This window comes from Enoplosus armatus, chromosome 21 (genome assembly GCF_043641665.1).
Source record: "Enoplosus armatus isolate fEnoArm2 chromosome 21, fEnoArm2.hap1, whole genome shotgun sequence".
In the NCBI taxonomy this organism is placed as follows: Eukaryota; Metazoa; Chordata; class Actinopteri; order Centrarchiformes; family Enoplosidae; genus Enoplosus; species Enoplosus armatus.
The window spans coordinates 17,762,253-17,787,763 of NC_092200.1; the positions used below are offsets into that span (position 1 = coordinate 17,762,253).

Consider the following 25,511-nt stretch of genomic DNA (forward strand, 5'->3'; position numbering starts at 1 on the left):
GTGTCGGGTGGTCCGGAGGCAGCGAGTTTTATAAGACAATACACCTGCTTTCATGTATGCCCGTCAGACTGCTGCGGACACTGTAGGACATTTCACAAATATTCATAAAAACAACAATCCCCTATGTGTCATCCATTACCATCGACCGACCTGGCTCGGGTCTTGAGTGCAGGCCCTCTCTGAAGCTTGCACTCCTATCAAAAGCACTGGGGAAAGTTCTCTGTCTGTGATGGATCGGCAGTTTGCTCAGGGCGTCACCCTGCCGTCCGTCCAGTGCATGCTGGGAGAAGCTCCGACCATTTTTAACAACGTCCCTGTTTCATTACTCATTTTAACATGTCTTCATCAACCTCCACTTGCTGTTTCCCTGAGGGGAATCCATCTTAAGTGCCGTTCCATTAGTCGGATAACTCAAGCGATGCCCCTGAGATCGGCCTGTTTGAGGGAGCAGGGTCACAGTGACTCATGTGGACTTGAGGTGGACATTTGCCAAGAACACACCGATCTCCTGTCATTTACTGAGCACGAAGAACAAACAATTTAGACAGTTACGTCTGAGCCCCCCCCCCCCCCCCCCCCCCCTGCTCTGCAAGTGTGTCACCGAGTACCAAGAGGGAAGTCTGGGAGAGCATATTAAATGACAAACAAACAAACAAACAAAATGGGCGTCCTGAATGCAAACAGACATGTAAGGAAAATGAATGAGCAGAGAGGCAATAAGACAAAGATGGAGAGGAAGAGGAAGAGAGAAGCACCGTGGTGAGACTTCATCAGCTTCAATCAGTCCTCGCGGTGATGCAGCCACACGCTGTGTTGTGATTTCCCGGCCAGGGAGGGGAGCTGCTGGCTCCCAGATAGAAACGGTCCCAGCACAGCTCGGCGGTACATCTAACACCATCATGCAATGCTTCATTTGGAAACCACAGCCATTTATCAACGCCGCCATTGATTTGTTGCTCTGCACTCACAAACATCTTGCCCAGGGCAGAGTTTGCATGTGTGTGTGTGTGTGTGTGTGTGTGTTAACGTGATAGTCTTGTGGGAAAAGAGTGGTTTTTAAGAGAAGGTTCCTGCTTATATGTCCAATGTTTCCCCATGGATTTTGTTCCAGCAGCGCTGCTGAAGCAAGAAGGTACCTTGTATGCAGTTGTAGATGTCAAATTATCATAACATACACTTTCATTGAACATGTAATACAATACAAATAATGTTGAATCAAATCAAAATTATGCAACAACAACAACAAAAAAAAAAGAGGTCGGCGTCGGTAAAGAAGAAGCCTAAGCTACGTCCTACCTGGGAGCATTTTATCCTCCTGGGCGTCTGAGAAAATAGCTCCAGAAGCTCTGCCATAAGGAAAGCTGTGTGCGTGGTGTCTGTTAACGCTGAGACACATACAAGCAGCCAGATGGTCTGCCTGTAGCCTGTCCCTGTCAGGTCGCTCTTAACCTGTAAATACAAAAAATGTCCGATATTTGCTGCTGACGTTTCTACCCGCAAGGCGCCCTACAAGTGGGGACATTTTGACGGCAAATTGACGTAACGTCGTGGCGAGCTCAGAATTTGAAAGAGGGTACCCCCCCCCCCCCCCCCTCGGATAAAGAGGAGCGGCCCACCTTTGAGCCGCTCCGCGCCGTCTCTACGTCTTCGCTGAACTTCGTTGTAATAGGCCGGCAGCGAGCCCGACAGCGGAGCCTCCGTACGACCAATAACAGACTGCTAAACGGTGGCAATGCCTCGGGGTGTTCGATTTGTAATCCGCGCTCGGCCCCCCCCGGACTCTTAGGCTGCTTAGAGTAGGGATGGCGAGTTTATTGCGTTTGGGGAGATTTTCCCACGGCAGAGGGGCTAATCATTTAGCGGCGGCGGCTGCAGACGATTATACTAAATAAAAAAAAAGGGAAGGATTTGCTGCTGGCTGTGATGGCAATACGTGATTGATGAGGGGCTTAGCTGTAAGAGCTTCACTTCTTAACCCTCAACCTCTTTCTCTCTTCGTGAAGTTCGTACTGTCCTCTCTCATGTTCACCGTCCTCTCTCATGTTCACCGTCCCCTCTCATGTTCACTGTCGTCTTCCGCCCCATTTCATCACCCTCCACCTCTCACTGCTCTTCTGTCTCCAATTCTTTCACCTCTCCATTGTCCTCTCTCACTCTTTCATCTCACACTAGGCCAGCTTCCTTCTCTCCTACTCTCCAGGTTTAAATTTAGATTGGAGTGTCTCTCCACTGTATCCAGGCAACCTATCCCCTATACGTGAAGAACCAGCCGGGCTAAAATCCTCTAATTTTCTTCCTTACCCTGCCTCCTCTCCCCTCCTCTCGTCTCTCACTTACTCCTTCTTACCCACATTTTTTTTCTTCTCTCTGTTTTCCTACATCTATTGTTCCTGGTGTATATGTGTGTGTGTGTGTGTGGACACGTATTACTCATGTTGTGGGGACAACAAATCTGTTTACGCAAGCCGCGTTTCCATTCATTTGTCAAGCGGATTTTCCCGCAAACTTTTGAAAAGTCGCAAAAAAAAAAGAAAAGAATGCGAATTAGGCGCGTTGCCATCAACTGGTTTGGAGAGTCAGAAGTTGGCGGTGGGGGTGGGGGCTCTAGGCCCAGAAAACCCAGAGCATTATTTACCCTCGGAGTCACGAGCCGTGCTGACAGAGAGGGCAGGCGGAGAAAGCATTGCAGTCAGAGAAAACAGCCGAGCCACTTCGTTATTCCACACAGCCAACCAGTGAGCCACTTTTCCAGTCACCCAGTAAAGCAGTGACTAGTCAGTCAACTGGCTGGTTCGTGATTAGCGCAGACAGCCAAAAACCAACCAGGAAGACAGTATACATGTGAGACAAAATGGTTTGTTTGTAGAGCAGCCATAGACTGTATAAAAGAAGTGGTATAGAAGTATAGTTGGAGGTGGGGGGGGGGGTGAGCCTATTTTAAGGATACTAGCAGAGCAAAATGAGCTTGCTAGCCTGTAGGTGCCTGTGCCAAGCAGTGGCCAACTGCTCTGTGACCTTTACCAGCATTGTGTGTGTGTGTGTGTGTGTGTGTGTGTGTGTGTGTGTTTATCAGCTAAAGTACACAACACACGTCCCTTCTCACCTGTCACCGTGGTTGCGTACTTTACACACACACACACACACACACACACACATATGCACACACATGGACAGAGGGCAGTGTGGGTAACTGTCACTGTGCGAATCCCAGTGGTTGAGAAATTCCCTGGTAGCAGCACCCTCCTCTCTCACCACAACCCTTTTCCACGTGAGCGCCGGCGTCTGCTACAACTCCAACATGAGTTCTTGCACTCCAGCGCCGCTCCTCCATACTGTCTGTTTATTGTATCAGGTGGCTGTGTGTGTGTGTGTGTGTGTGTGTGTGTGTGTGTGCGTGCGCGTCCCGCTCTCTGTTTGTGCCATCGGAGGCGGGACTGTACGGCCTGGTTGCCAAGGCAAAGCCACTGAGCTGGGGAATAATGCATTAATACTGGCTGCCTTTTCTGCCCCAATAAACATCCCAGTCTGGCAGTGGGCAAGGCCCTCTTATTCTCCCTCTCCCTCTCACTCCGGACCTGCCACTGTCCCTCCGCATCCCCACATTACGACAGCAGAATATCACAGATGTTTGTCAAAATATCAACAATCCGTGACTGCATTTGATCCAAAATATGAGCATCTGTTTTCTGTCTCTCTGTAAGACAGTGTCTCCGTCGCACGCAGCACACAAGGGATGGACACGATCGTATGAACACCTGCACATTTAGAACCTTCCCTTTTTTTCTTTGTTGACACTCAAGAGGTTTTTTGGTTTTGGTTTTCTTTTCGGGATTCAGCTCCGTGATCATGTTCGATCCCACAGTTTGTAGCGTGGTTGCACTGGATTGCATAATATTGTAAGGTGTGCCCACTATTTTTTTTTTTTTTTCTTTTTTTCCAGCCTCTGTATGTGGGCTGGACAAAAAAAAAATGATCACAAAATACCAGCACATATAACACGGTTACACTGCCTGTGTATGCATGCCATTATTTTCTCCTTCCTCTCTCTCTCCCCCCTCTCTCTCTCTATTCCTTCCTCTCTGATTATCCTCAACAGAGCATCTTTTTTTCTTTCTCTCTCTCTCTCCTGCCGAAACACTTCCCAGAACAAGCTCCTTTCCTCTCCTCTCTGCCACTCTCCTTTTTCGGAGTAGTAGTGGTAATAACAATACCAGCTAAATGGCATCATGGCTCCATCCACAACTAATGGAAACCGACTCTCCTGTTGCCGTCTTCCGTCTCTCCCTTCTCCTCCTCCTCTTTTGCTCTGTTGCACGCTGATTTGTTCAGCGATTCAGAGGAGTTAGCAGCCAGGCGGCCGTCAGCCAGAGCGCTGAGTCGAAGGGAAACTCATTGAGATGTTGTAAGAAAAAAAAAATAGAAAAGTGACGCCGGTGGTGGCTTAATGAGGAACCGTTGGCCAGCTGAGGACTGATCTGAGCAACGCGGAGGGAAGGCAGGCTGAGTTACAGTTGCATCGGGGTGGAATGCCGTTGAGTAGATGGATGGTTAACAGGCTACCGAACCGCGGAGGCTCCTTCCATTTGTAAGCCTGAGGCAGAAGAAGAAGCCTGCGAGGAAGACGAGGGATTGAGGATGAGCTTTTTCCAGGAGGCAGGGGGTAGATAGAGTGATCACCCCTCTTTCATGTGACATCTGACAGCGTCTCCAGGCATGAGACTCAGTCTGTGCCACTCCACGCCTTCTGGGCTGCCTCTGCACCGTGACCTCCTCGTCGTCGCAACACCACATAGTGAAGTCTCGGCATGGGTTCGCGCGGCAGGCGGTCACGGACACCCGGGGGGCCACCCTGAACCCGCCGCGGTGAGCTGCCACTGAGGACCATGGTCCTGCCGTCGCTGCTGAAGCTCCTCAACGTCTTCCTGCGCCAGTCCACCTCCACCAAAGCCGCCGCCGCCGCCGCCACCGATCACTGCCGCCGTCCGTCCTGCTGCCCGGCTGCTCTAATGCCGCGCCCACCCGGCCTGCCACTCTCTTGCCGCCGCGGGTGGGAGGCGAGAGAGCACCCACAAAGTCTGCCCGCCGAAGGGAGAGAGGTGAGACGGAGATGGACAACTCAAGTGACTGAGGGAAGGTCAGGAGAAGTGGAAAAAGGGGGAGGATATAGGAATAAGTGTCTGTGTAAGGGGAAGAAAGTGTGTATTAGACTAAGATGGATAAGGCTGGAAGGTTAAGACTGTAATATGCAGAAGGAAGTAACTTCCAGAAAATCATTTGTGAGAATATGTACAAAAAGTATTCTTCTTGTAAACTTAAAGGACAGTGCTAGATGCTACACGACCCAAGATTGTTGCCTATGAAGTTCAGTCGGAGCACAGCTTGAAGCCATTTCAGAAGAACCTCTGGCTTTATGGAGTTGTTGGAGATACTTAAGTCTGAATGTTATACGTCGTATTTAGAGGTGGAGAGCGCGGTGACCTTTTTAAAATGTTACACTTCATTCTCTGCTGTGGTGTAAATTGGTCTGAGCTCCCAGAGACAGTAAAGAGCGGAGGCAGCCCATCTGTCTAGTTTGTGGCAGTCGGGCAGTAAAGAAAACCTTCACCAAAACTCAACCAGTAAGGCCAACCGGTAAAGCGTTTTGCAAAGCTGCAAATCAGCAGTTGGATCTTCTTTTGCTCAAGCATTGATATCAGTCCGTTCATGCTGTCATAGGCACCTGAGCAATGGGGCAAGCAGAGCCGCTGCACCCCCCCCCCCACACTGTTAGATCTGTCTGATCATACAACTTTGCCACGGCAAAATAAAAATCACCAAAGAAAACAAAACATTCTGCAACCAATCGTCTGTAAAGTGGTCATACAACTGAGCTGTCTTAAGTTAGTCTTTTCTTCGTCTTGACGTTCCGATAAAGTCCAACATGTTTAATATTATCGGGGGGGCGGGGGTGGGGGAGTCTGTGTTTGATTTGACGGGTGTCTGATCCACCAACCAGCACAAGTTTTAGTGAGAAATCTTTCAAATGGTTCGGACTAAAATAATGCAGCTAACCAACGGAGGCTGGTAGCGCGTTGAGGCGACAAAATCCAAAACGTACGGAGAGAAGACTGTCGACGTATGACACCCATCGACTTGTGTTTTTATGGACACTTAAAGACACTTAAAGGACCCCGAGACAACAAACAAATATGGTGACGGGATCATTTCATCTCAAATATTAACATGAGATTATGTTGAAAATCAAGCATTTTTCAAGGCATATATTCGAATCCAAGCATATTCCTAGCCTTGAAAACATGACAGTTCAAATTAAGCCTTTTCCAAACTTTCAAGACTTTGTACGAACCCTGTATAAAAAGGACCTCGGGACGTTTTGTCTGGGAAAATCCAAACAGTGTGACTTTTTTGCGCGTTCTCGAGTGCCTTGCCTGAGCCTCTCTTCAGCAAGCAGCGGCAGCAAGCTAATTGGTATCACGGAGCCAGTGGTCCAAATAAAGTACGGGAACATTACCGATAGTAACGTTATTGTAAATGTGTTGTAATGTCACGTCGACGTAACTTAACTTAAGTGTTCTTGAGAAATTTCAGTTATAGCTTTTACTCAAACATGACCAGCGCATACGCTTGAGATTTCCTTGGGTTGCTAACGAGATCCCTGGTTACAACGAATGAAGCACCGTCCAGCACGCGATTGCATCTTGTAGCCAAATTGCTCGCCCGCTCTTTGTCAAACGGTGGTCGACTGTCAGTGCATTCTGCTAAATTTGAAGCGATGCCGCAAAGCCTGCGATCGAACTCTAATTTGACATCACCACCGTGCTGCCGACGGGACAACAGCAAAGAAAACACAAATTATAAGTGAAGCTCGCTGACCATGAGCATGCGGCCGTGATCGTGTATACGCGCACATACACGGAAATACAAACAACAAATTGAGGTCGGCTCTTCCTGTCTCTCGTCTCTCAGATGCATCCAATAGTCACGGATCAACGGTCAAGGAGGGAGCACATTTTCACCTACTCTGCAGAGTATGTAGTCGTGATACAGTCAGATATCCCATTTTGGCTCAGTCTCTCTCTCTCATTCTCTCTTCCTCCTACACAGCTTTCAGACAGGCCCTGTTTGACACCTGAAAGCACCCTCTGTTTTAAACGTATCTGCTGCCAGTGTTAAAAGTTATGCAAGAGTTTTTGGCAAACCCAGAAATAGGACGCGGCCGTGGATCCGCATTACACGAGGTGTTTTTGTCTTTTTTCTTTTTTTTTGTTGTTGAAGCAATTAAAAAAGAAAATCCACCCTCGCAAATCTACAGCATGTTTGACCATACATGGGTATCCTCTGTGTCGTGCCAGCAGTTATTAACTAGAAGCTGAGTCCATGATATCAGCCTTTGATGCCGCCGCGCTATTCATAAAGTCCGTTTGAATGAACAGCTTCGGGGGTTTGCCTCGGACCTGTTGGCTGTGTTGTCCTTCTGTGTGTGTCGTAATAGCTGAGCCACGGAGGAAACTGAAGACGGTGGTGAACAGTTTTTATCTCACATTAGTCCACAGAAGCCCGTACGATGTGAATTTCTTGTTGACACCTCCTTAACAATATTGGCTTTTTTTTTGGGCTTTTTCTAAATTATTTTTTTTACGAGCTACTTGTTCCAAATACTGAATGCTGGTCCTGATTGAAAACTATGAAATTGATTAACTTAAATGATATTGATATTGATTAATTGGGGACGGCCTGCGTTGGTTAAAACGGAACGTTTTGTACACTGGTCTTTGCTAATAAGAGAGGAGAGAGAATTCGATTCGACCTTATTTATAGCTGAAGCAAGAATTTTCAGTCAAATTAAGGAATGTTAAAAAGTTCGAGAGGTAGTTAATGACTTCGCAGGTCAAAGCAGTGGAGCTAGGGAACACTTACTCGGTGAGAGCCTTTATTATCAGAATCAGAATCAGAAATACTTTATTGATCCCCGGGGGTGGGGGGGGGGGGGGTTATACAACTCAAAGGAGTTACCAGTATGAACACTGTTACGTGTTTACTGAAATTAAACTTTTTGTCACTTTGCAAGAGCCCCACTTTCAAAACTATAGCAGCAGACTAGACTCAATTAGCCTGGGATGGAATAAGTAGGATCCCTTACAACCTTGAGGGGGGGGTGCCCTGCAGACAAACGCATAACAGCCCCACAGTTCTCACATGAAATACTCGCACCTCACCAATGAGACACGGCAGCAAAGCCTGGTAACCCAAAAGCAGGGAGAGAGATGATGAGCCGCCGAGGGAGGGCGAGGTAGTGCAACTCTGGCATTCCCCTGACTCCAATACTGTCCAACAAGCCTGAGGCAATTTTGCAAAGACACACTATTCCCCCCCCCCCCCCCTGCCAGCTCGGAGGTGTGTGTGTCTATGAGTGTGTGTAGCCACTGTAGTCATCTCACTTCTGGCAGGATAAATGCGACCACCCCATGTGCTGTATGTCTGAGTGAGCAGCCGTCGCAGTTTGTGTTGGTTGCATATGTGGGTGCTTTCCTGTAAGTCTTGGTTTGTTTGTCTGGGGATACGTACTCTTTACTTTCCCTCACATGTGCTTAGCGTATATTCGTGAATAGTCTGTGTGTGTGTGTGTGTGTGTGTGTCACAAGAAGCTTAACCCTCGCCATAGAAATCACACTGATATCCCCTCTGCATGTTTTTCCCGGCTTGGTTTGGCTGGGATTAGGAAACCCTTCTGAGAAGACTTGATACGCAACCCTGTCCTCCGACTGCGAAAAGAGAGCTGTATTTTCCCGGGGATGGCGGGAGAGCGGAGCAGGGGAAATGATCGAGGGAGGGAAGGATGCAGAGAGAAAGAGAAGGTGATTGCTTGCTGGGATTATCAAATATATATATATATATACACGACGTCCCCACTGGGAAGCATCGCTTGAGTGTCACCCAAAACTGGGAATGCGATGTTGAACATTGTTATTGAGCTGGCCTACCTGTGTGCTATTCCTACCTTTGCCAGCTGTTTGTTATTCTGCGACACAAACAATGAACAGGAAGCGAGGGAAGGACAGAAGAAGAAGAAGAAGAAGAAGAAGAAGAAGAAGGGAGGGTAGGAAGGTGTAGGTGGGTAGGTTGGCAGGCAGGTAAAGAGTGAGAAACAACAGGAAAGATCCAGTTTGGCTTCTGAGCCATCACAGCCTGTCCACAGCTGCTCCATGTTGCATAAATTTGGCACCTAAGTGCCTCCCTGAACCTCCAAACAGCTCTCTGTCTTTAGTAATATGAATTTCTGCTGTGCCATTTTTCAGTTAGCCTTAACTTACACGGCTTTTCCTGTATGTTGCCGTACATTAAGTGACTGTTGACTGCTGACGGTGTGATATATATATATATATATATATCACTCACAATGTTTGTTTCTGTATGATAATATTCAGCTCTTACATTTTTGCGTGTGATGTCTTATACCGCCCGACATAAGACAGTTCCAGACACAGTGCATGGGAAGATGACATAATATGTGTGAAACAAGTATCAAAACATTCTCCCTTCTGCAGTTGGTGCCAAACAGCACTAAACGGTGAACGCTGAAGTGACTCATCCCGCCGCCGTCCCCTGCCACATTTAAAAAAAGTTAATCAGGATCAGAATCAGGAATACTTAAATCATAAGCACCGTCTTACCTGGGGTGTTGTTTACAATCACCACCTATAGGCAGCAACTATGGTTGGAATGCAGCCTCGCACGCTAACTAACCTGCTTTACGGCTCCTAAAAACATTAACCCGTTCCTTTCACCCTACCACTGCAGCTCAGTGCCTCTGTCATGCACACAGCAGCTTATCAGAGCTTCCGTTTCTTTGGATTTGCTTTCTCACAAAAGCTCATTCATGCGCGTGTACATTCAAGCATCCACACTATGTACGCTAGAGAGAAATGTGTGAATCGGTGTGTGTGTGTGTGTGTGTGTGTGTGTGTGTGTGCCAAGCGGTTCTGGGCGTGGGTGTCGGTGACTTGGATAACAATCTGGGAATTAGAATGGCGCCTTGTGAAGCTGTGAGGCAAAGAGACGAGCTCTGCGCCCGTGCACCGATCCCGTAGGACCCACGGGACGTTTGTGTGTGCATGCAGCTGTTCACTGACATGCACGGATGCATGCATTTGCACTGTGAACCGTCCTGCTAATACACTCACTAGGTGATTCAGTGTGATGGCTGCACATGTGCCCATCCATTCCGCCACCCATCCCCATAGAGCTGGCTCAGGTTTTCATCACGTGACCCGGTCAAGGGGGTCTGGGGTCTTCTACCGGGCTGTGCTCTGTGCCCTGTAAATAACAACAGAGTGAAAAAAAATACATTTCCCCAACAGGGATTAATTAAGTTAATTAATTTCTCCTCCTTCTTAAATATGACTACATGTTTCCTGTAGTTCTGTTTTCTCACGTATTAGATTTCATACAGTGAGTCAGCTGATGTCAGCGTTCAGCATTTTGAAAATGAAAGGACGACACTTGCCAAGAAGCAAGATGGCTGCATTTAACGCAGTGGAAGTGGACAGAGTACGATCACATGATGTACATGAACAAATACATACACTAAATGTTTCCAAAGCTCGCTGCACAGACGCGTAACACACCACGAGTCTTCCGCCGAGCATGTGCGGCTTCACGCGCCAGCATCTTTTATTCAAGTGGCCTGATTCCATAGTTTGAACTAATGCATAATGGCACCCTCTGATCCCTTCAAATCCACATGAGCAGCAGCTGTAACTCCCGTCGGTGTTGCACAGCGCGTACTCTGCAATCAGTGTGGGTTCGTTTCGACGTGAAATGTGAGGCGCGTTTGTATTTTCTTTTTTTTTTTTCCCCCCCTTGCAAACCTGGATGATATAACAACAATGTCTCCCGAAAGGGGATCCTCTCGTGGTTGTTTGCTTTCGTCAGCACAGATTAAATCGCTTGATGGGCTCTTTCTGGACTTGAGGCCACTGTATCTCTAACTTGAATACCAGCAGTTTCTCAGACAGAGAGGGGGGAGATTAAAAACATAAAGCTGAGGGTCGACGCTGAAGTCTCCTCTTGCCGCAGATTAACACTTCAATGCATTTGTGTGTGTGTGTGTGTGTGTGTGTGTGTGTGTGCAGACCCCCCACAGCAGTTGTGCGGCGTTTTCATTGCTTGCATTTCCAATTGCAACTCCCCTCTGTGGCGGACGGAGGGAGAGAGGGATAAGAGTAAGGGAGAGAGCGAGGCAGAGGAGGGTCAAGGCAAAGACTCGGAAAGGGTAAAAGAGAGAGACAGAGATGGGGCGAGATGAGATCATGGAGGAGATATGGGAAACCAAAGACAAAGAGAGATGGAGAGAAAAAGATATCCAGAGAGAGAGAGAGAGAGAGAGAGGGAGCAACCTCCCTAAGCACTGATGATGCTGATGAATATTGGAAGAGAAGGCTGCGGTGAGGAGGAGGAGGAGGAGGAGGAGGAGGCGAGAGATGGTGGGAGAGAGATTGGGGCTGAGGAAATATGCCCCTTTGTTATGTCTTAATGGGAACTGTCAGAGCTGGAGAGAAAAAGGTCAGCCAGGAAGCCAATCGTGGCGGCAGGCAGACGTCAAACTGCTGCACAAACACACACACACACACACACACATACACACATACACACACACAGAGAGGGACGCGTACCCGTACGTATGCATACTCATACATACATTATGCTTTTACACGTACTCAAGAAAAGTGACACTGAAAGAAGGAAAGTTTGAGGAAAGACGCCGGACTAACTGCTGGAGGGTCCTCACTGACCATTTGCCAGACCTCTCTAAACCCCTCTCTGCGCCACCCCCACGAAGCCTTTTACAAAACCAAAACACAGGAGCAAAAGGTGTAAGGAATGTTTTAAACTCTGTCTTTACCCGTTGTAAAGCAAGCCGCAAACGTTACACTATAGCCTCTGATCAGAGTTTAGAGTGATGAGGACTCGTGGCCTGCTCTTCGTTTGGTTCAGGAACCAACTTAGCAGCTTTCTCGCGGACCAATCACTGGTCCTGCCGCTGTGTGTCCGGGAAAACCCTTCTCCTATGTTTTTGTTCGAAATGATTTAACTCGACTACTCAGGTTCTTTTTCTTTTCTTTTTTTACTCAGTGAGTTTAATTCCAGTGTGTGGATCCTCTCTATTCATGACACCCTATGTTCCGCAGGACAATCCAGCAGCCTACATGAAGTGTTTTTTTGAAATATTTGGTCGATTTAGATGCATATTGATTGATTATTATAGCCTCTTGGAAATGAATAAGAGCTAATGAGTAAGCTAGTTAGAGTCAATTAAGTTTTGCTCAACTTCACTCAGTTTTTTAACTGTGTATATATATATATATATATATATATATGTGTGTGTGTAAATGGTTATTTAATGACGACACCGATATGCAAATGAGTGCATGAGGTAATGGCTAGGCTTTAGCTGCTTTCCATTAGCTGCATTCCTTTTTTTTTTTGTATGTAGCCATCAAATGCTTATTGGAGATGCTTTTACAGGGTTTGTGTGTACAGCGGGATATGGAAGACCTGTGGTAAAGTAAATTTGTAATACCTTGCACAAACAGGTGTTCTGATGGAAATGTTTTGGAGGGATAATCGAAGTTTGCCTGGACTTCTCTGCAGCTGTAAACTACACTACAGGTGTCAATAAGCTGTTTGTTTTGAATTATTAATACAGGAAGTAGATTTCTGATGATTTAAATGACCTCTGGTTCAGGTCAAAAGATGGCCTGCACATGTATTTTGTTTTTTTTACAATGAAGCCAGCAACCTTTTGGTAAAAGTCGGTCATTTTAAAAACTGCTCTTTGGATTTAACAGCCCCCCCCCCCCCCCCACCCCACCCCCTGCATTGTCCAGACTGCTGTGGCAGTTCTGTCCACCGACTGTGAACTTATCAGCCGACACTATCCATTAATATCACGCTGGTCTTTTGGTGAAAGATAAAGCCGCCGGCCAATGTCAAAGCCTCCTGCCCTCCCGTGTGACCACGAGTGTGCCTGCACACACAGCAGTGTGTGTATTATTGATGTGAGATGGGGGAAAAAAAAAAGAAGAAGTCGTCGCGCAGGCCTTTATTTGAAATGCAAGTGTTGCAATAAGTCTTGAGAACAAGGTTAGGGTGGGATTCATCCATTCGGCAGACAGGCCGTAGCTCAGGGTGACAGGAGAAGGAATGAAAGAGACTTAGTGTTTTAATTGTGTGTGTGTGTGTGGGGGGGTCTTATACGCACATTATACACAGCTAGCTTTAATGTGTGTTTATGGCGGAGAGGAAGCCAAGCTCACGCCAGGATACAGACTGACATGCACATCGTTCGCTTGTCGGAGTAGTTTCATCCCTCGAAGCTGGCAGCGAACACCTGCCCTCCGTCCTCCAGCACACCGCCGATCCTCTCTGACGGGCGCGTGACTGTCTGCCACCTGTTTCAAAAAACTCTGGTCGCCCTTATGTATGCGTCCCTAGCCTCCTCCAGAGGTGGGTTGGATTATCGGCTTAGAAGTGCGTCTTGGCTGCATTTAAAAAAAAGGGATTTGTATGTGTTTTTTCATGCAATCCAAAAATAAAATCTCAGCTAATTCCTGGTGGAAAGGTGCTGTGTGTGTGTGTGTGTGTGTGTGTGTGTCCATGTGCCGTCGTTCAATAGATTGAGTCAAACGCCACAATATGTACACACATATATATATATATATATATATATATATATATATATATATATATACTACACCTTTGCCGAACAGCCAGGATTTGATATTGCATTATTAAATGGATATCAAACAGATGAGCTATTGCTCCTGAAATAACAACCGTGGGCTCTCCAGGCCGCTCTGTTTAAGGTAGAAATTGAAGCCTCCGAAATGTTCATGTGCTTCTCTCGCTGCTGTTTGAACACGAGTATGAAAAGGAAGAAGAAGCGCTGGTGTTTGACTATGTATGAAATATTGACCAGTTGCTCACCGGGAAATATTGAGCGTGTAAAGCTGAGGCTTTACCAAGCATCTCAACCGGGGGTGTGTGGGGGGGGGGGGGGGCGGTTTAGAGGAAAATCCACCTCTTTCTAGATAGAAAAGTGTGTCGTTTGCACTGACAATTAACGATGGTTTCTTTCTACCATCATGGCTATGTGCAGTGTCGCGCTGACCATCCACCGTGGGGGGGGTTTCTTCTTTCACTTTTATCGCTCCTTCTCATTTTTCAATCTCTTCCTCACTTTTTACCTCTTCCTTTGCCTTCCTGTATTCGCCCCCCCCCTTTTAAGTGACATGCAATGGTCAAAATGAGTTATTTCAACCACAATTATGATTCAATAATATTTCCGACTGTAACTTTAAGGTTTTTATTGTTTTTCTGGTTGTTTGAACATTTCAGGTCAAGGGATGTAGTTTTTACATAAATCACAATTTTGTCACCAAAAAGCGAATGAGGACGAAAGATTGTGAAGAGTTAAAGGAGGGTTATGTGGTCTCAGTGGGTCATTGGCAGTACCAGCCAGCCTTTCCCATTACAGGGAGGTGTTTGAGCTATCTGCTATACGAAGCTTTTTCAACGAGTACACTACCGATTTAGCATTGCGCCTCTTATCACATTGTCAGATGAAGGCTAAGACTAATAGTTTAAAAAAAAAAAAAGGGTTCAAAATCGATGCAGCAGAACCAGACATTGTCTTTTTTTTATTTTCACACATTCCCCTTCCTTGTCAAAAACCCCGCTGCCTGCATAGCCCATAATGCAACTCGGCCGCTGACAGTTGAGCCAGAAATTCGGTGTGTTGCGCTTGCAGCGGCTAATGTAGCCTCGAGCCTCTTTGCTACTTTACGTAAATTGTGAAATGGAATAAAAAAGAAGTGCGAAAGGAATACAGTTGATTGAGAATTTCCTCAGTTCCACTCCACATCGGAACAAAGAGCCAATTGAAAAGATGGTAATTAATGTCTGGCTAAAAATAATCAGTATAACTGATCTCAGAGGAGCGAACTGTCTTCTGTCTTCGGTTTCTGTATCCATTTGTCGGCATGCTCGGGCTGTAATTGTTTTGGGGGGTTTTTTCATACCCATCTACACAAGTGTCCCCGCCAAATTAATCTCACACAGTGTGAGAAATGGAGGCCTCCCAAAACCATCAACACCCCTACCAAGCAGATGGATGGTGTGTGCTGCCTGACTGCCTTCAGCTGCCGTTAACCTCATACCATGTAATGTTTTTTTTATTTATTTCTTTTTTCCTTTTTTGCCCGCTCCCCTCTGAGACCTGCACAAAGTTCTCAACAGGCAGGGTGTCAAGCTCGATAAAAGCCACAGCGTGACCTCAGAGAGGCTGAGGGTTTCTTGAATTCTGTCTGGTACCTTTTTTTGATCAGACACAACCTAAAGGAGGTTCTTCTAACCTAGATGCGACTCGCACCGGTAAGCCGTGTTATACCGTAGTTACGAGTCGCCTGTTAAATTCTGCTTTTTTTTGGCCCATTTGGCAAAGTGACACCTCTGCTTTTGTTGCAAATTCTCTCTCAAGAGGTAAGAAACTGTTTCTTTCGTGCGCAAAATATACAGAAAGCGGGTTGCTCAGCTTTCCAGCTTCGCTTAGCCTTTGACTTCGCAACTCTGCGTGCCAAACTTTCTGCGTATACCTCTGGAGCTCTGTGTGTGCCTCTGGCTCGGTCTTCTGCACCGAAGATTAATGATGTGACGTGGCTTTGGCCGTTCTGTTATCACCCTTTATGAGGCTACAGATATACTGAACACCTCCCAGTGTGGGTTACGCTTATTCCCATAGACAAGTTTGTTTTCAAGTCCTTATCTTTGATCAGCTCTACTGACAAAAGTTTTTTTTTAGGAAGAAATCTCGTCAGATGATGGGTAAGGTGCAAAACACTTGACCGTCTTCGCGTGTCATTTCCTTTCTCCTCTCTCTATATATATTTTTGTTTATCTCTTGATCTCTCCATCTTTCTTTTAATTTCCTTCTGTATAGTACACACTCTTCAGCCACTTCAACTTAATTAAACTTAAAAAAAAAATCTGGAAACAAATGTACCCTCATGTCCGTTCCATCGCTCCTGTGTTCTCATTAAAAAAGTAAAGAAAAGAAATAAGTAAGAATAATGAGAATAGACTTAGTACGATTGTTATGTTAACCTTCTTGTACATTAGCGAGTTACATGTCTTTCTTTTGGCAGACGTTAATGTAACATAACTTGCTAACACACAATATACACTGTGTGACCTGTGTTTAGAGTGCATGGAGAAATTAAAACTCAACTGGAAGGAAACATGAATGCCTTTAGTACTTAATGTTTAGAACACGGGGTAGTGGTGCACCTCAGCCTCGTGTGGCCGAAATGAGTATAACAACAACAACAATTTTTTTTTTACCTGTCCTCAACTCATAAACAAAGGAGAGACAACTATTTACATCAGACGGATCACCAGAGTTTCTTCTTTTCTCACTTCTGTTTTAAATCTGACATTCAAAGGCATGTTCAGTAAAGAACAGAACATTTGCTCAAGAGTTAAGGTTGTTTAAGGTTTTAGAAAAGGAAAGGAAATGATGGAGTAGGAGGTGGGAGTAGGTGGTGACAGAGTCAGCCTGGGTGTAAAAAGTTAATACATATAAAGGGCCAGGTGTAAATGCCTGAGCACGCCCTTGCTACATTTGATAAGAAAAGCTAGCTCTTTGGAAAGCTCAGAATTATTTTAAAGGCAACGTATGCTGAAGAAGGGGACTGGTGTGTTTTAACCACCGTTTGGTATTGAAGGGGGCATATTCAGGTCAGCCAGTCAGTAAGGGTGTGGACACTAACATCAAGCGAAAGTTAAATCATTTGGAAAACATGAAACATGAAGCCTTGCTGGCGGCATGGCTTTAGGGCCCTGCAATGTCGGCCTGTCTGTCAGTCGGTCGGTCAGTCGGTCGGCCCACCACTTTGGTCCGGACTGAAACGTCTCAACAGCTATCGGATGGATTGCAATGAAATAGTAGGACGAATCCTACTGACTGTGATTATCCCCTCCGCCATGAGGCTGGCACGCTGCTTTAAATGAAATATCTCAATTATTGAGGTGATTGCCATGAAATTTGGTGCATTCACATTCCCCTCAGGGATGACCACTTTGGTGATCCTCTGACTTTTCGTCGAGCGCCATCATCAGGTCAACATTTCCATTTGTCCAGTACTTTGGTTTACGACCAAACACTTGCAAAAGTGACATTTCCATTCGCCTCAGATGAGACGCACAATGTGTTTTGTGCTAATTAGCAAATGTTAGCATGCTGTAACATGCTAAACCGTGTACCTGCTTGACCATCAGCATGTTAGCATTGTCAGTGTGAGCGTGTGTAGCGAGGCAGCAAAGCAGTCCTGTGTGTATAGATTTCTTGCATGTACTGCATGTCATGTGCTATGCTGGCTAATTGATAAGACACGCAAACCAGCATAGCATTACTGTGTTCTCCATAGAAGAGACGAGGGCCGGTCAGATCAAGAGAACCATGATTTCACTCAATTCAACTGCTAACTAAAGTTTGGTAATTATCCGTTAGATACTTCATACAATTGCCATGTAAAGCTAACATATTCCAGTATCTTTATCAACAAAATGCCTGTGCAAGTGGGTTTTTATGTAAGCGTGGACTGGAGTACAGAGGGACATAAATACTTGACAAGAAAGCCTCTGAAGGAGCCAGAATTCGGAAGAAGCTGGCTTAGATGTGAAACATCTGGCTCAGTTACAGAGAGGGTATACAATGAATTATTTCTCGCTCATTTATAATAGATTAAGCAAATGTTATCTTGCCAAATGTTGCCATCTTTAAGAGCAACAGATCCTCATGTACCAGATGTTTTCGGGAGGGTTTAATCATGAGTACATAAATAAAGTTGGGCCACAGCAAGTGAAGAAGAGACGGAGTGGAGAAAGAGGGAGGAAGGGCGACTGAGAGTCAAAGAGGAAGAGAGAGAGAGAGAGAGGGATCCAAAGGGATTATGAACCGTCCATTCAAGCAGAAGAAGAAAGGAAGGTGAGGCAGGCGGCAGCATGAATGGTAATAGGTGACGGGGCGAATGAAAAGTGACTGGGCTGCTGGCTGTGTGGGAGAAGAGAGGGAGGTGGAAAGGCGGAGCGAGGGACGCTGGAGGTTCGAAGAGAGGGGAGATTTGGCAGGTCGAGAGGGAGGCCAGGAGGACACAGGAGCAAGAGACAGTGGAGTAAAGAGTGATGAAAGCTGACTGGAGTAAATCAAAAAAACACGGAGGTGAGATGAGGTGAAGGAAGCGTGCCAACCGGGACTACAGGACTCTAGTATCTGACTATAGTATCTGAATCACAAAACAAGGCTTCCTGTGATGGCTTTGCCTCGGCCTTAACAGCCTCGGACATGTTTTCTTTTATTTATTTCATTGCATGATGCCTGTTTTTACCTGACCTGTTACACACTGCACACGCTCTGCCCCCCTGTCCGGAGGGATTGCGTTGTACTGTACTTGTCACTGCCTCCCAGGCCAAACAGGTCGACTCTGCCTGCGTACGGGTGTGTCTGGATGTGCTGGATCTTTGCTCCCAGATTACAGCAATTGTTTGTAAAAAATCCTACAAGGTCACACTGAATAGATGCAGGGTGGATCATTTGGAAGAGCTTTGACATCTTATAGAAACAGAAGACGTAAGCGAATAGGCATTAGCGCAAATCATTTCAGACCTCTTCATACGTTTTTAGTCATTACGGTCTTAAAGAGCGACTTACAGCAGCGGATAGCCTGACAATGTAATCATCGACATCTGACACTACAATGCAAACCTATACAAGATGCACAGTGGTACTGTATGAACTACTAGAATACTGTATGTACTGTACTGTCAGTAGTACGTAGTTTCGAGTTTTTCACTGCTGAAGACCAGGCCGAAGGCAAAAAGCCACAAAACAAGCAAGAACGTGAAGTTGGTCGCCAGGCAGAGAGTCACCAGCACACACAAAGAGTCTGCTGACGTCTGTGTGAATGACGCAACACCAACGTGTAATTCTTCCAATACTTTGCGTCGCATTGCATTGTAAGGTCTCCCTCATTTTCTGACACGTGTCAAACAGGCAACCACAGCCACCTTAGTGCTAATGTATTTCTGATGCCCTCGCTTTCAGCTACCAGCCTCGGCAGTTCACCGTGTGATTCTATTAAGCAGAGACAGGAGGCAGGCTGTGCTAATGCCCCTTTTACACTGATTCGTTCCTGCTCTCGTCCGCGGCGAGTGCGGTGCAGACAGTGGCGCACATTACTGCAAGAAAGGCTACTTAGAGCAGCTCCATAATACCCGAGATTTCATTCCTGGTGTGTGCCCGTGCGTGTGTGTGTGTGTGTGTGTTGTATACACAGTATGTGTTTGGAATATGGTTATATGCAGTTCCCTGTCACATGTCGCTTTTGAGTCAAAGCCACCGATACAGAGAAGTAGAGGATGTGACTGGAATCATCGCTGTTAAGTGTGTGTGTGTGTGTGTGTGTGTGTGTGCCTACATCTGTGCATTGTTGTGCATTTGCATATCTAGAACATCTGTGTGTGTGTGTTGGGGGGGGGGGGGGGGGGGGGCTGCCTGCCTGCCTGCCTGCCTGCCTGCCTGCCTGGGAGGGTCAGTGCCTTCAGAACAGCTCTCGTCATCCTCAGTGGACGCTGGCTCTATCGCTGTAATTGCAAAAACGCTGTTGTTGTAAGCACTGTGTACGCACAGCACACGTGTGGTGGAAGCCGACGTATATTTCATGGAGCTGCTATATGCACTCAGGTTGTGTGCAAGTGTGTGTGTGTGTGTGTGTGTGTTTGTCAACTCATTTTCCATCGCACTACCACCTATGTACACAGTCTCATTGTGATAAAGTCTATTTCTCCCTCTCTCTCCCCACCATCCTGCCTTCTTAACCCTTTACCCCTTTACTCCCAATCCCCCCCCCCCCCTTGCCTCAACACTTGCCTTCCCTCCTTCTCTGTCTCACATTATTCTACGTCTGAATTGCCGCCCTGTTCCCCTTTCTCTACCCAGGTGCTGTCTCTGGGTGCAGATGTGTTGCCAGAGTACAAGCTCCAGGCGCCTCGCATCCACAAGTGGACGGTGTTGCACTACAGCCCCTTCAAGGCGGTGTGGGACTGGCTCATCCTGCTGCTGGTCATCTACACCGCCATCCTGACGCCCTACTCAGCCGCATTCCTCCTCAACGACCAGGTGGGGGCTCAGCTAGGGACAGAAGCGAACGCACGACCCTTGGAAATGACCCTTTTTTTGTAGATTTTTTTGTAACTCACTAAGGTTATTTTTCATGACACACTTAAAATGACACGACAGCAATGTGTACAATTCGCCAGATGCAACAAAACCTATTTCATCCGCACATTTTTCACAAGTTAGTTCAAGTTAGTAACAGAAAGCTAACCTCGCTAGCTTCCAGCAATTCCTTCCGCGATAAAAGGCCTGCCATTGTCTTCATACGTAAAACTTTAACGCTGAGGAGTGCAGGACTGTTACATATAAATGAACGTCTGTTACGTTCATGCCGTTGTGATGCGTTTTACGTCAACCAGCAAATGATTGGTTTGCCGGAGCTGAATCGAAGACTTCCGACAGTTCCAGGAAGTTCTTTGGCGGGACATCAGCGTAAATATAATTCATCCACGGTCAATACGGAGAGACAAGAACCCTTTCATTCCCCAGCAAGTGAGCAGAGCAGAAATTCAGACTAAATAAATGTAAATAGGGTGTCTTAGGACAATGTATGTCTTTTATAGCTTTATAGTGTGTCGAAGCACGTTCAACTCCTCCCAAGGCTTGGATCCTGCCGAAAAAAACCTATTTGCGTGTCGCCTCTCCATGTTTCGCCTTCATGCGTGTGCAAATGATCTTGAAACCCTTAATGCTAACCCATTCGAAGGAGGTGGTCACAACTGGAACTGTTCTACTTTTCAGAGCATTACGTTATAGCTCTCTCCTCCCGTCTCCCCCCCCCCCCCCCCCCCCCCCCCTTTCACTCGTCTCTCCTGTCTTCTGCTCTCTCAGGAAGAGGTGGCCATGCAGAGCTGTGGCTACTCCTGCTCTCCTCTCAATGTCGTGGACCTCATAGTGGACATCATGTTCATCATTGACATCCTCATCAACTTCAGGTCTGACTTAGTAATACTTAAGTATTAGAATAACAACCACCACTGTCAGTTATGTTCAACAAACTCTCCCTCTCAGGACAACGTACGTGAACACTAATGACGAGGTGGTGAGCCACCCGGTGCGCATCGCCGTCCACTACTTCAAAGGCTGGTTCCTCATCGACATGGTGGCTGCTATTCCCTTTGACCTGCTCATCTACCGCAACGGAGAGGAGGTATGCCCGTGATGGACAACGCTGTTGCATTTACGTCGTGTCTGCCAGTGTCTTTATCTAGTGGAATAAAGAGGAGGAGGAGGAGGAGGAGGAGGAGGTGGAGGATAGGGAATGTGAGGAAGAAAGAGAGAGGCAGAGGTGGTCTAGTTTTTGCTTCATGATTTAATTGTCTCCATGGGGAAGTCTGATTTGCAGTCAGCTGTGGCGGAGTCTCAGAATATCTGTTTCCACGTTACATCACACAGACACGCAGGCTACAGAATGCTAGTGACGAGGAAGTATTGCACTGAGAGAGCATGAACTGAACAACTGATGAAGCGATGAGTTATTGTTAGGGAGAAATACCAAACAGTCTCCGCTTCCAGCTATCTTTGCCAATTTAATAAGAGAAATTGTCATTTATTGCTTTATTTTACAGGTCTATAATTTCCGATGAAGTTTCCCGGGAAGAACTATGGCTGCGTCTCAAAATCCCTCCCTCATCACTCAATCACAACTCCCCGTCTGAGCCTGTGTAGAAATGATTACAATTCTGTGTCATTGTCATTATATATATATATATATATATATATGTATATATATATAAGATTTGACACATTGTTCGCATAAAGTACATTTTAGTGCATTACAGTCAGTTCAATTACTGCATTTTTTTTGTACTACAGTTTATAGAACATGCATTTTACACATACAATTCAGACCTTCAAATAAAAGCGGCAGGGCATGTTGTGCACTGTACAGCGACGTTGAGGGATTTGGGATGCAGCCTATTGGTACTGCCAATAGAGAAGAAAGAAGAAAGACATTTCTGTCCCCATCATTATAATAATTCAATTATGATGAAAAACCGCTGAGGCCAAAGTTGATAGAATCACTCCACGCAGCAGCTCAGGGTAATCCCGTTGACTGCGCTTTGGCCACATTGAACGTGCAACGTATGCCGAGCTGCACCACGCTTCCACTATAATCAGTGAAGCTGGCTACACCACAGGGATCTGCTCTACAAGCGTAAAAAATAGGTCATTCCCCTATTTTTTTCACGCAAGGTATTCCCAGAAATGGATCATAAAGTGTCCACATTTATAAGTGGCCACGCACTTTGGGGTCCTGATCACCCTGCCGGCATTTATTTTGCCAGTGCCAGCTGGTGGCTGCTTAGTATCCTTATTCCTTACGTAGCCAGCTGTAGTCTGTTCGTGTAGCCATATTACACAAACTTGGTGCAGCACGTTTCACAGCGCTCTGCTGGGTCCAAAAACTATGGAGGCAACTATTATTTACAGTGAGGGCATTTCTTTAAACCAATCACAAGCGTGTTGGGCGGCGCTGAGCCCAGGATGCAGCGGCGGTGCCCTGGCAGATAGCGGAAAGGGGGAGGAGAATTCCGACTGTAATGGTCGTCCAATGGCAGACTTATCCCAGCAGCCTACATCCTGTGAGCCGGACCACGGGCACCACCACCAGCACACACACACACACACACACACACACACACACACACACACACAGAGCAGGACCAGGCTCGCTGCCAGCGCAGTAATCGGCCTGTTATTTATCTGTTGTATGGACACGGAGGGGGGCGGCTGAATACAAGCAGAAAGGAGAGGGAGTAGACAGCCCACAGTAATGAAAGGGAGTCAGGATTTACCACCTCCACAACAATGAATCACACTGGAACACAAGGCCACAGCTGCACCACCTGTGTGTATAAATGTGTGTGTGTGTGTGTGTGTGTGTGTGTGTGTGTGATAGGTTGGCAGCAGGTGGGAATGCTGTCGGGAGATATGATAAGATGCCTTACCTTATCTCCACTCTTGTCTGTCTCTCCCCCCGCTAACCCATCAGACCACCACCCTGATAGGTCTGCTGAAAACCGCTCGCCTCCTGCGATTGGTGCGCGTGGCCAGGAAGCTGGACCGCTACTCGGAGTACGGCGCGGCCGTCCTCTTCCTCCTCATGTGCACCTTCGCCCTCATCGCTCACTGGCTGGCCTGCATCTGGTACGCTGCCATAAGACCGTCTGACGAGTCAGATAAGAGTCACAGAGGAGGGAATGCGGAAAATAGTCACATATAGTCTGCATACGTCAGGGCTGGTATTATATGGGCAAAATCTTTAGAATATGTGTTTTATTCCAGCCGTTGTTGAAATGCAGAAAATAAGTATTTGAACTTTTTCAAAATTTCTGAATCAATATTAATCAAAAGAGTTATATTTTGACAACACTATTAAAGAGTTTGTCTACTGTAGCCGCACCCTCCTAATTACCGCTGACGTCAGTTCCTTACACACGGTGCAATCACATTGTAACTTTCACAGGTATGCCATCGGGAGCGTAGAGAGGAATGGTTCAATTGGCTGGCTCCACACGCTGGGGGACCAATTGGGAAAACACTACAACGACTCCATTCCAGGTACTGAGAGGAGAACGGATGTGGCACTGGTCATGGTTAGAAACACCGCGGTCAGCGCCGTCTGCGCTGGTCAGCTCAGTTTTAAGCGCATGAACACATTTGATTGTGGAATGGTCACCGGCGGCGCGCCTGTCATCCTCTTGTCACCAGGTTCGGGACCCTCCATCAACGACAAGTACGTCACAGCTCTGTACTTCACCTTCAGCAGTCTGACCAGTGTGGGGTTCGGAAACGTGTCCCCAAACACCAACTCCGAGAAGATCTTCTCCATCTGCGTCATGCTCATAGGATGTAAGTACTGATGTGTTGTGGGTAAAAGTAACTGTTCCTTGCCTCAGCGTGTGAAAAATGGCCCCATGACCGAAGCGTCGCACTCGCACCATTTCTCTCTGCTTCACTTTCTTTACTCCAACTGTTTTTTTTTTTTGTAATGGCACAATCATATGGTTTGTGGGAACATTCTTTTTGTGGTAAACCCCGCTCTTCCAGCTCTTCTTGTGCAGACTCCAGTCAGCACAACAGGGGATTACTTTACACCAGGTCGTGTCAATTAGAGAGCTGGCAAGTTTTAAATCGCTAAGACCTTTTCTTACGTGCTATTCCGCTTATAGTTACGGTGGCCGGACAAACCCACGGATCATACTTTTAATTCTGAAAGCAGATCACTGATAACACTGGGGAACACAATTTTTGTTGAGTTAGGTCTGACAGCTGTTTTTAACTAACTTTTGGGTGCGGAATCCAAAACTGATCCCAGTTTTTCTCTATCACGTCAAGTTTTTGAACTATAGGATCCCCGTTTTCTTGAAAAATATGAAAAATACTGTACTTAACAGATATGTGTGTGATAGTGCTGACCTACTGGGAGCTGCACACACCTCTCACCGCACTGTCTCAATTGTGACTGCACAAACAAGATGCCACGTAGCTGTAGATGAGTCCAATCGTAATCAGCTGGCAAGTCTTACTACAGCTAATCAGTGGAAGTTTGCTTATCTGGAGGGTAAGCTGTGGAGAAAAAACTTGACGTGCTAGAAAAAAAACTGACTGCAATTTTGGAATCAGCGTGCCAATTTTAGTTTTAATCAGCATAAAAATCTAACTCAACAGAAATTTTTTTTCAAATTGTTCCCCAGTGTTATTAATCGATGTAATCAGCAGGGATTTTAATACCCCCTCTCATGCACATCAACTCAACTCTACAGAGTGACTACCTCTGCAGGCTGGCAGAGCCCTGGACCTCGTCGATCCGGCAGACCATGGGAGGATGCCATTTAAAAGCAGTCCTCAGTCTAAAAACTGACAAGGAGCCAGTCACGGCTTGTTTATTCATTGTTTTGTGTTGTGCTGATTAAATGAGAATGCGTGAATGCGATGTCTCACGAGCGCGTGTCCGCTTGGACACAATGATGAAGGGATTAGAATTCGGTGGTCAAAGGTCAAAGGTCACTGTCGCCTCACAAAGCACGTTTTTTTTGGCCACAACTCAAGAAGTGAGGCTGTAGTTGTGACATTTTTTTTTTTTTTTTTTACCCACTAGGTCAACTTCACTGTGACATCATAATGTCCACTTACTCATAACTCCGGAACAGAAGGGGACATTGTGACTCAAAGGTCATTGTGACCTCAAAATAGGTTTTCAGCCATAATTTACGAATGAATAGAGCGATTCCAGATTTCACACACATGTTGACCGGGACGACACAATAAAAGTCAA

General features: G+C 46.4%; 1 protein-coding gene across 1 annotated transcript in view; it reads left to right on the forward strand.

Moving 5' to 3' along the window:
• kcnh2b (potassium voltage-gated channel, subfamily H (eag-related), member 2b) overlaps positions 1 to 25,511 on the forward strand; it is a 184,660-nt gene that overhangs the window by 147,899 nt on the left and 11,250 nt on the right. Inside the window, exons 7-12 of the mRNA XM_070928216.1 lie at positions 20,054 to 20,233; positions 21,062 to 21,165; positions 21,242 to 21,380; positions 23,226 to 23,380; positions 23,700 to 23,794; positions 23,945 to 24,085. Coding sequence (XP_070784317.1) covers positions 20,054 to 20,233; positions 21,062 to 21,165; positions 21,242 to 21,380; positions 23,226 to 23,380; positions 23,700 to 23,794; positions 23,945 to 24,085 — 814 coding nt within the window. The remainder of the gene's footprint in view (positions 1 to 20,053; positions 20,234 to 21,061; positions 21,166 to 21,241; positions 21,381 to 23,225; positions 23,381 to 23,699; positions 23,795 to 23,944; positions 24,086 to 25,511) is intronic.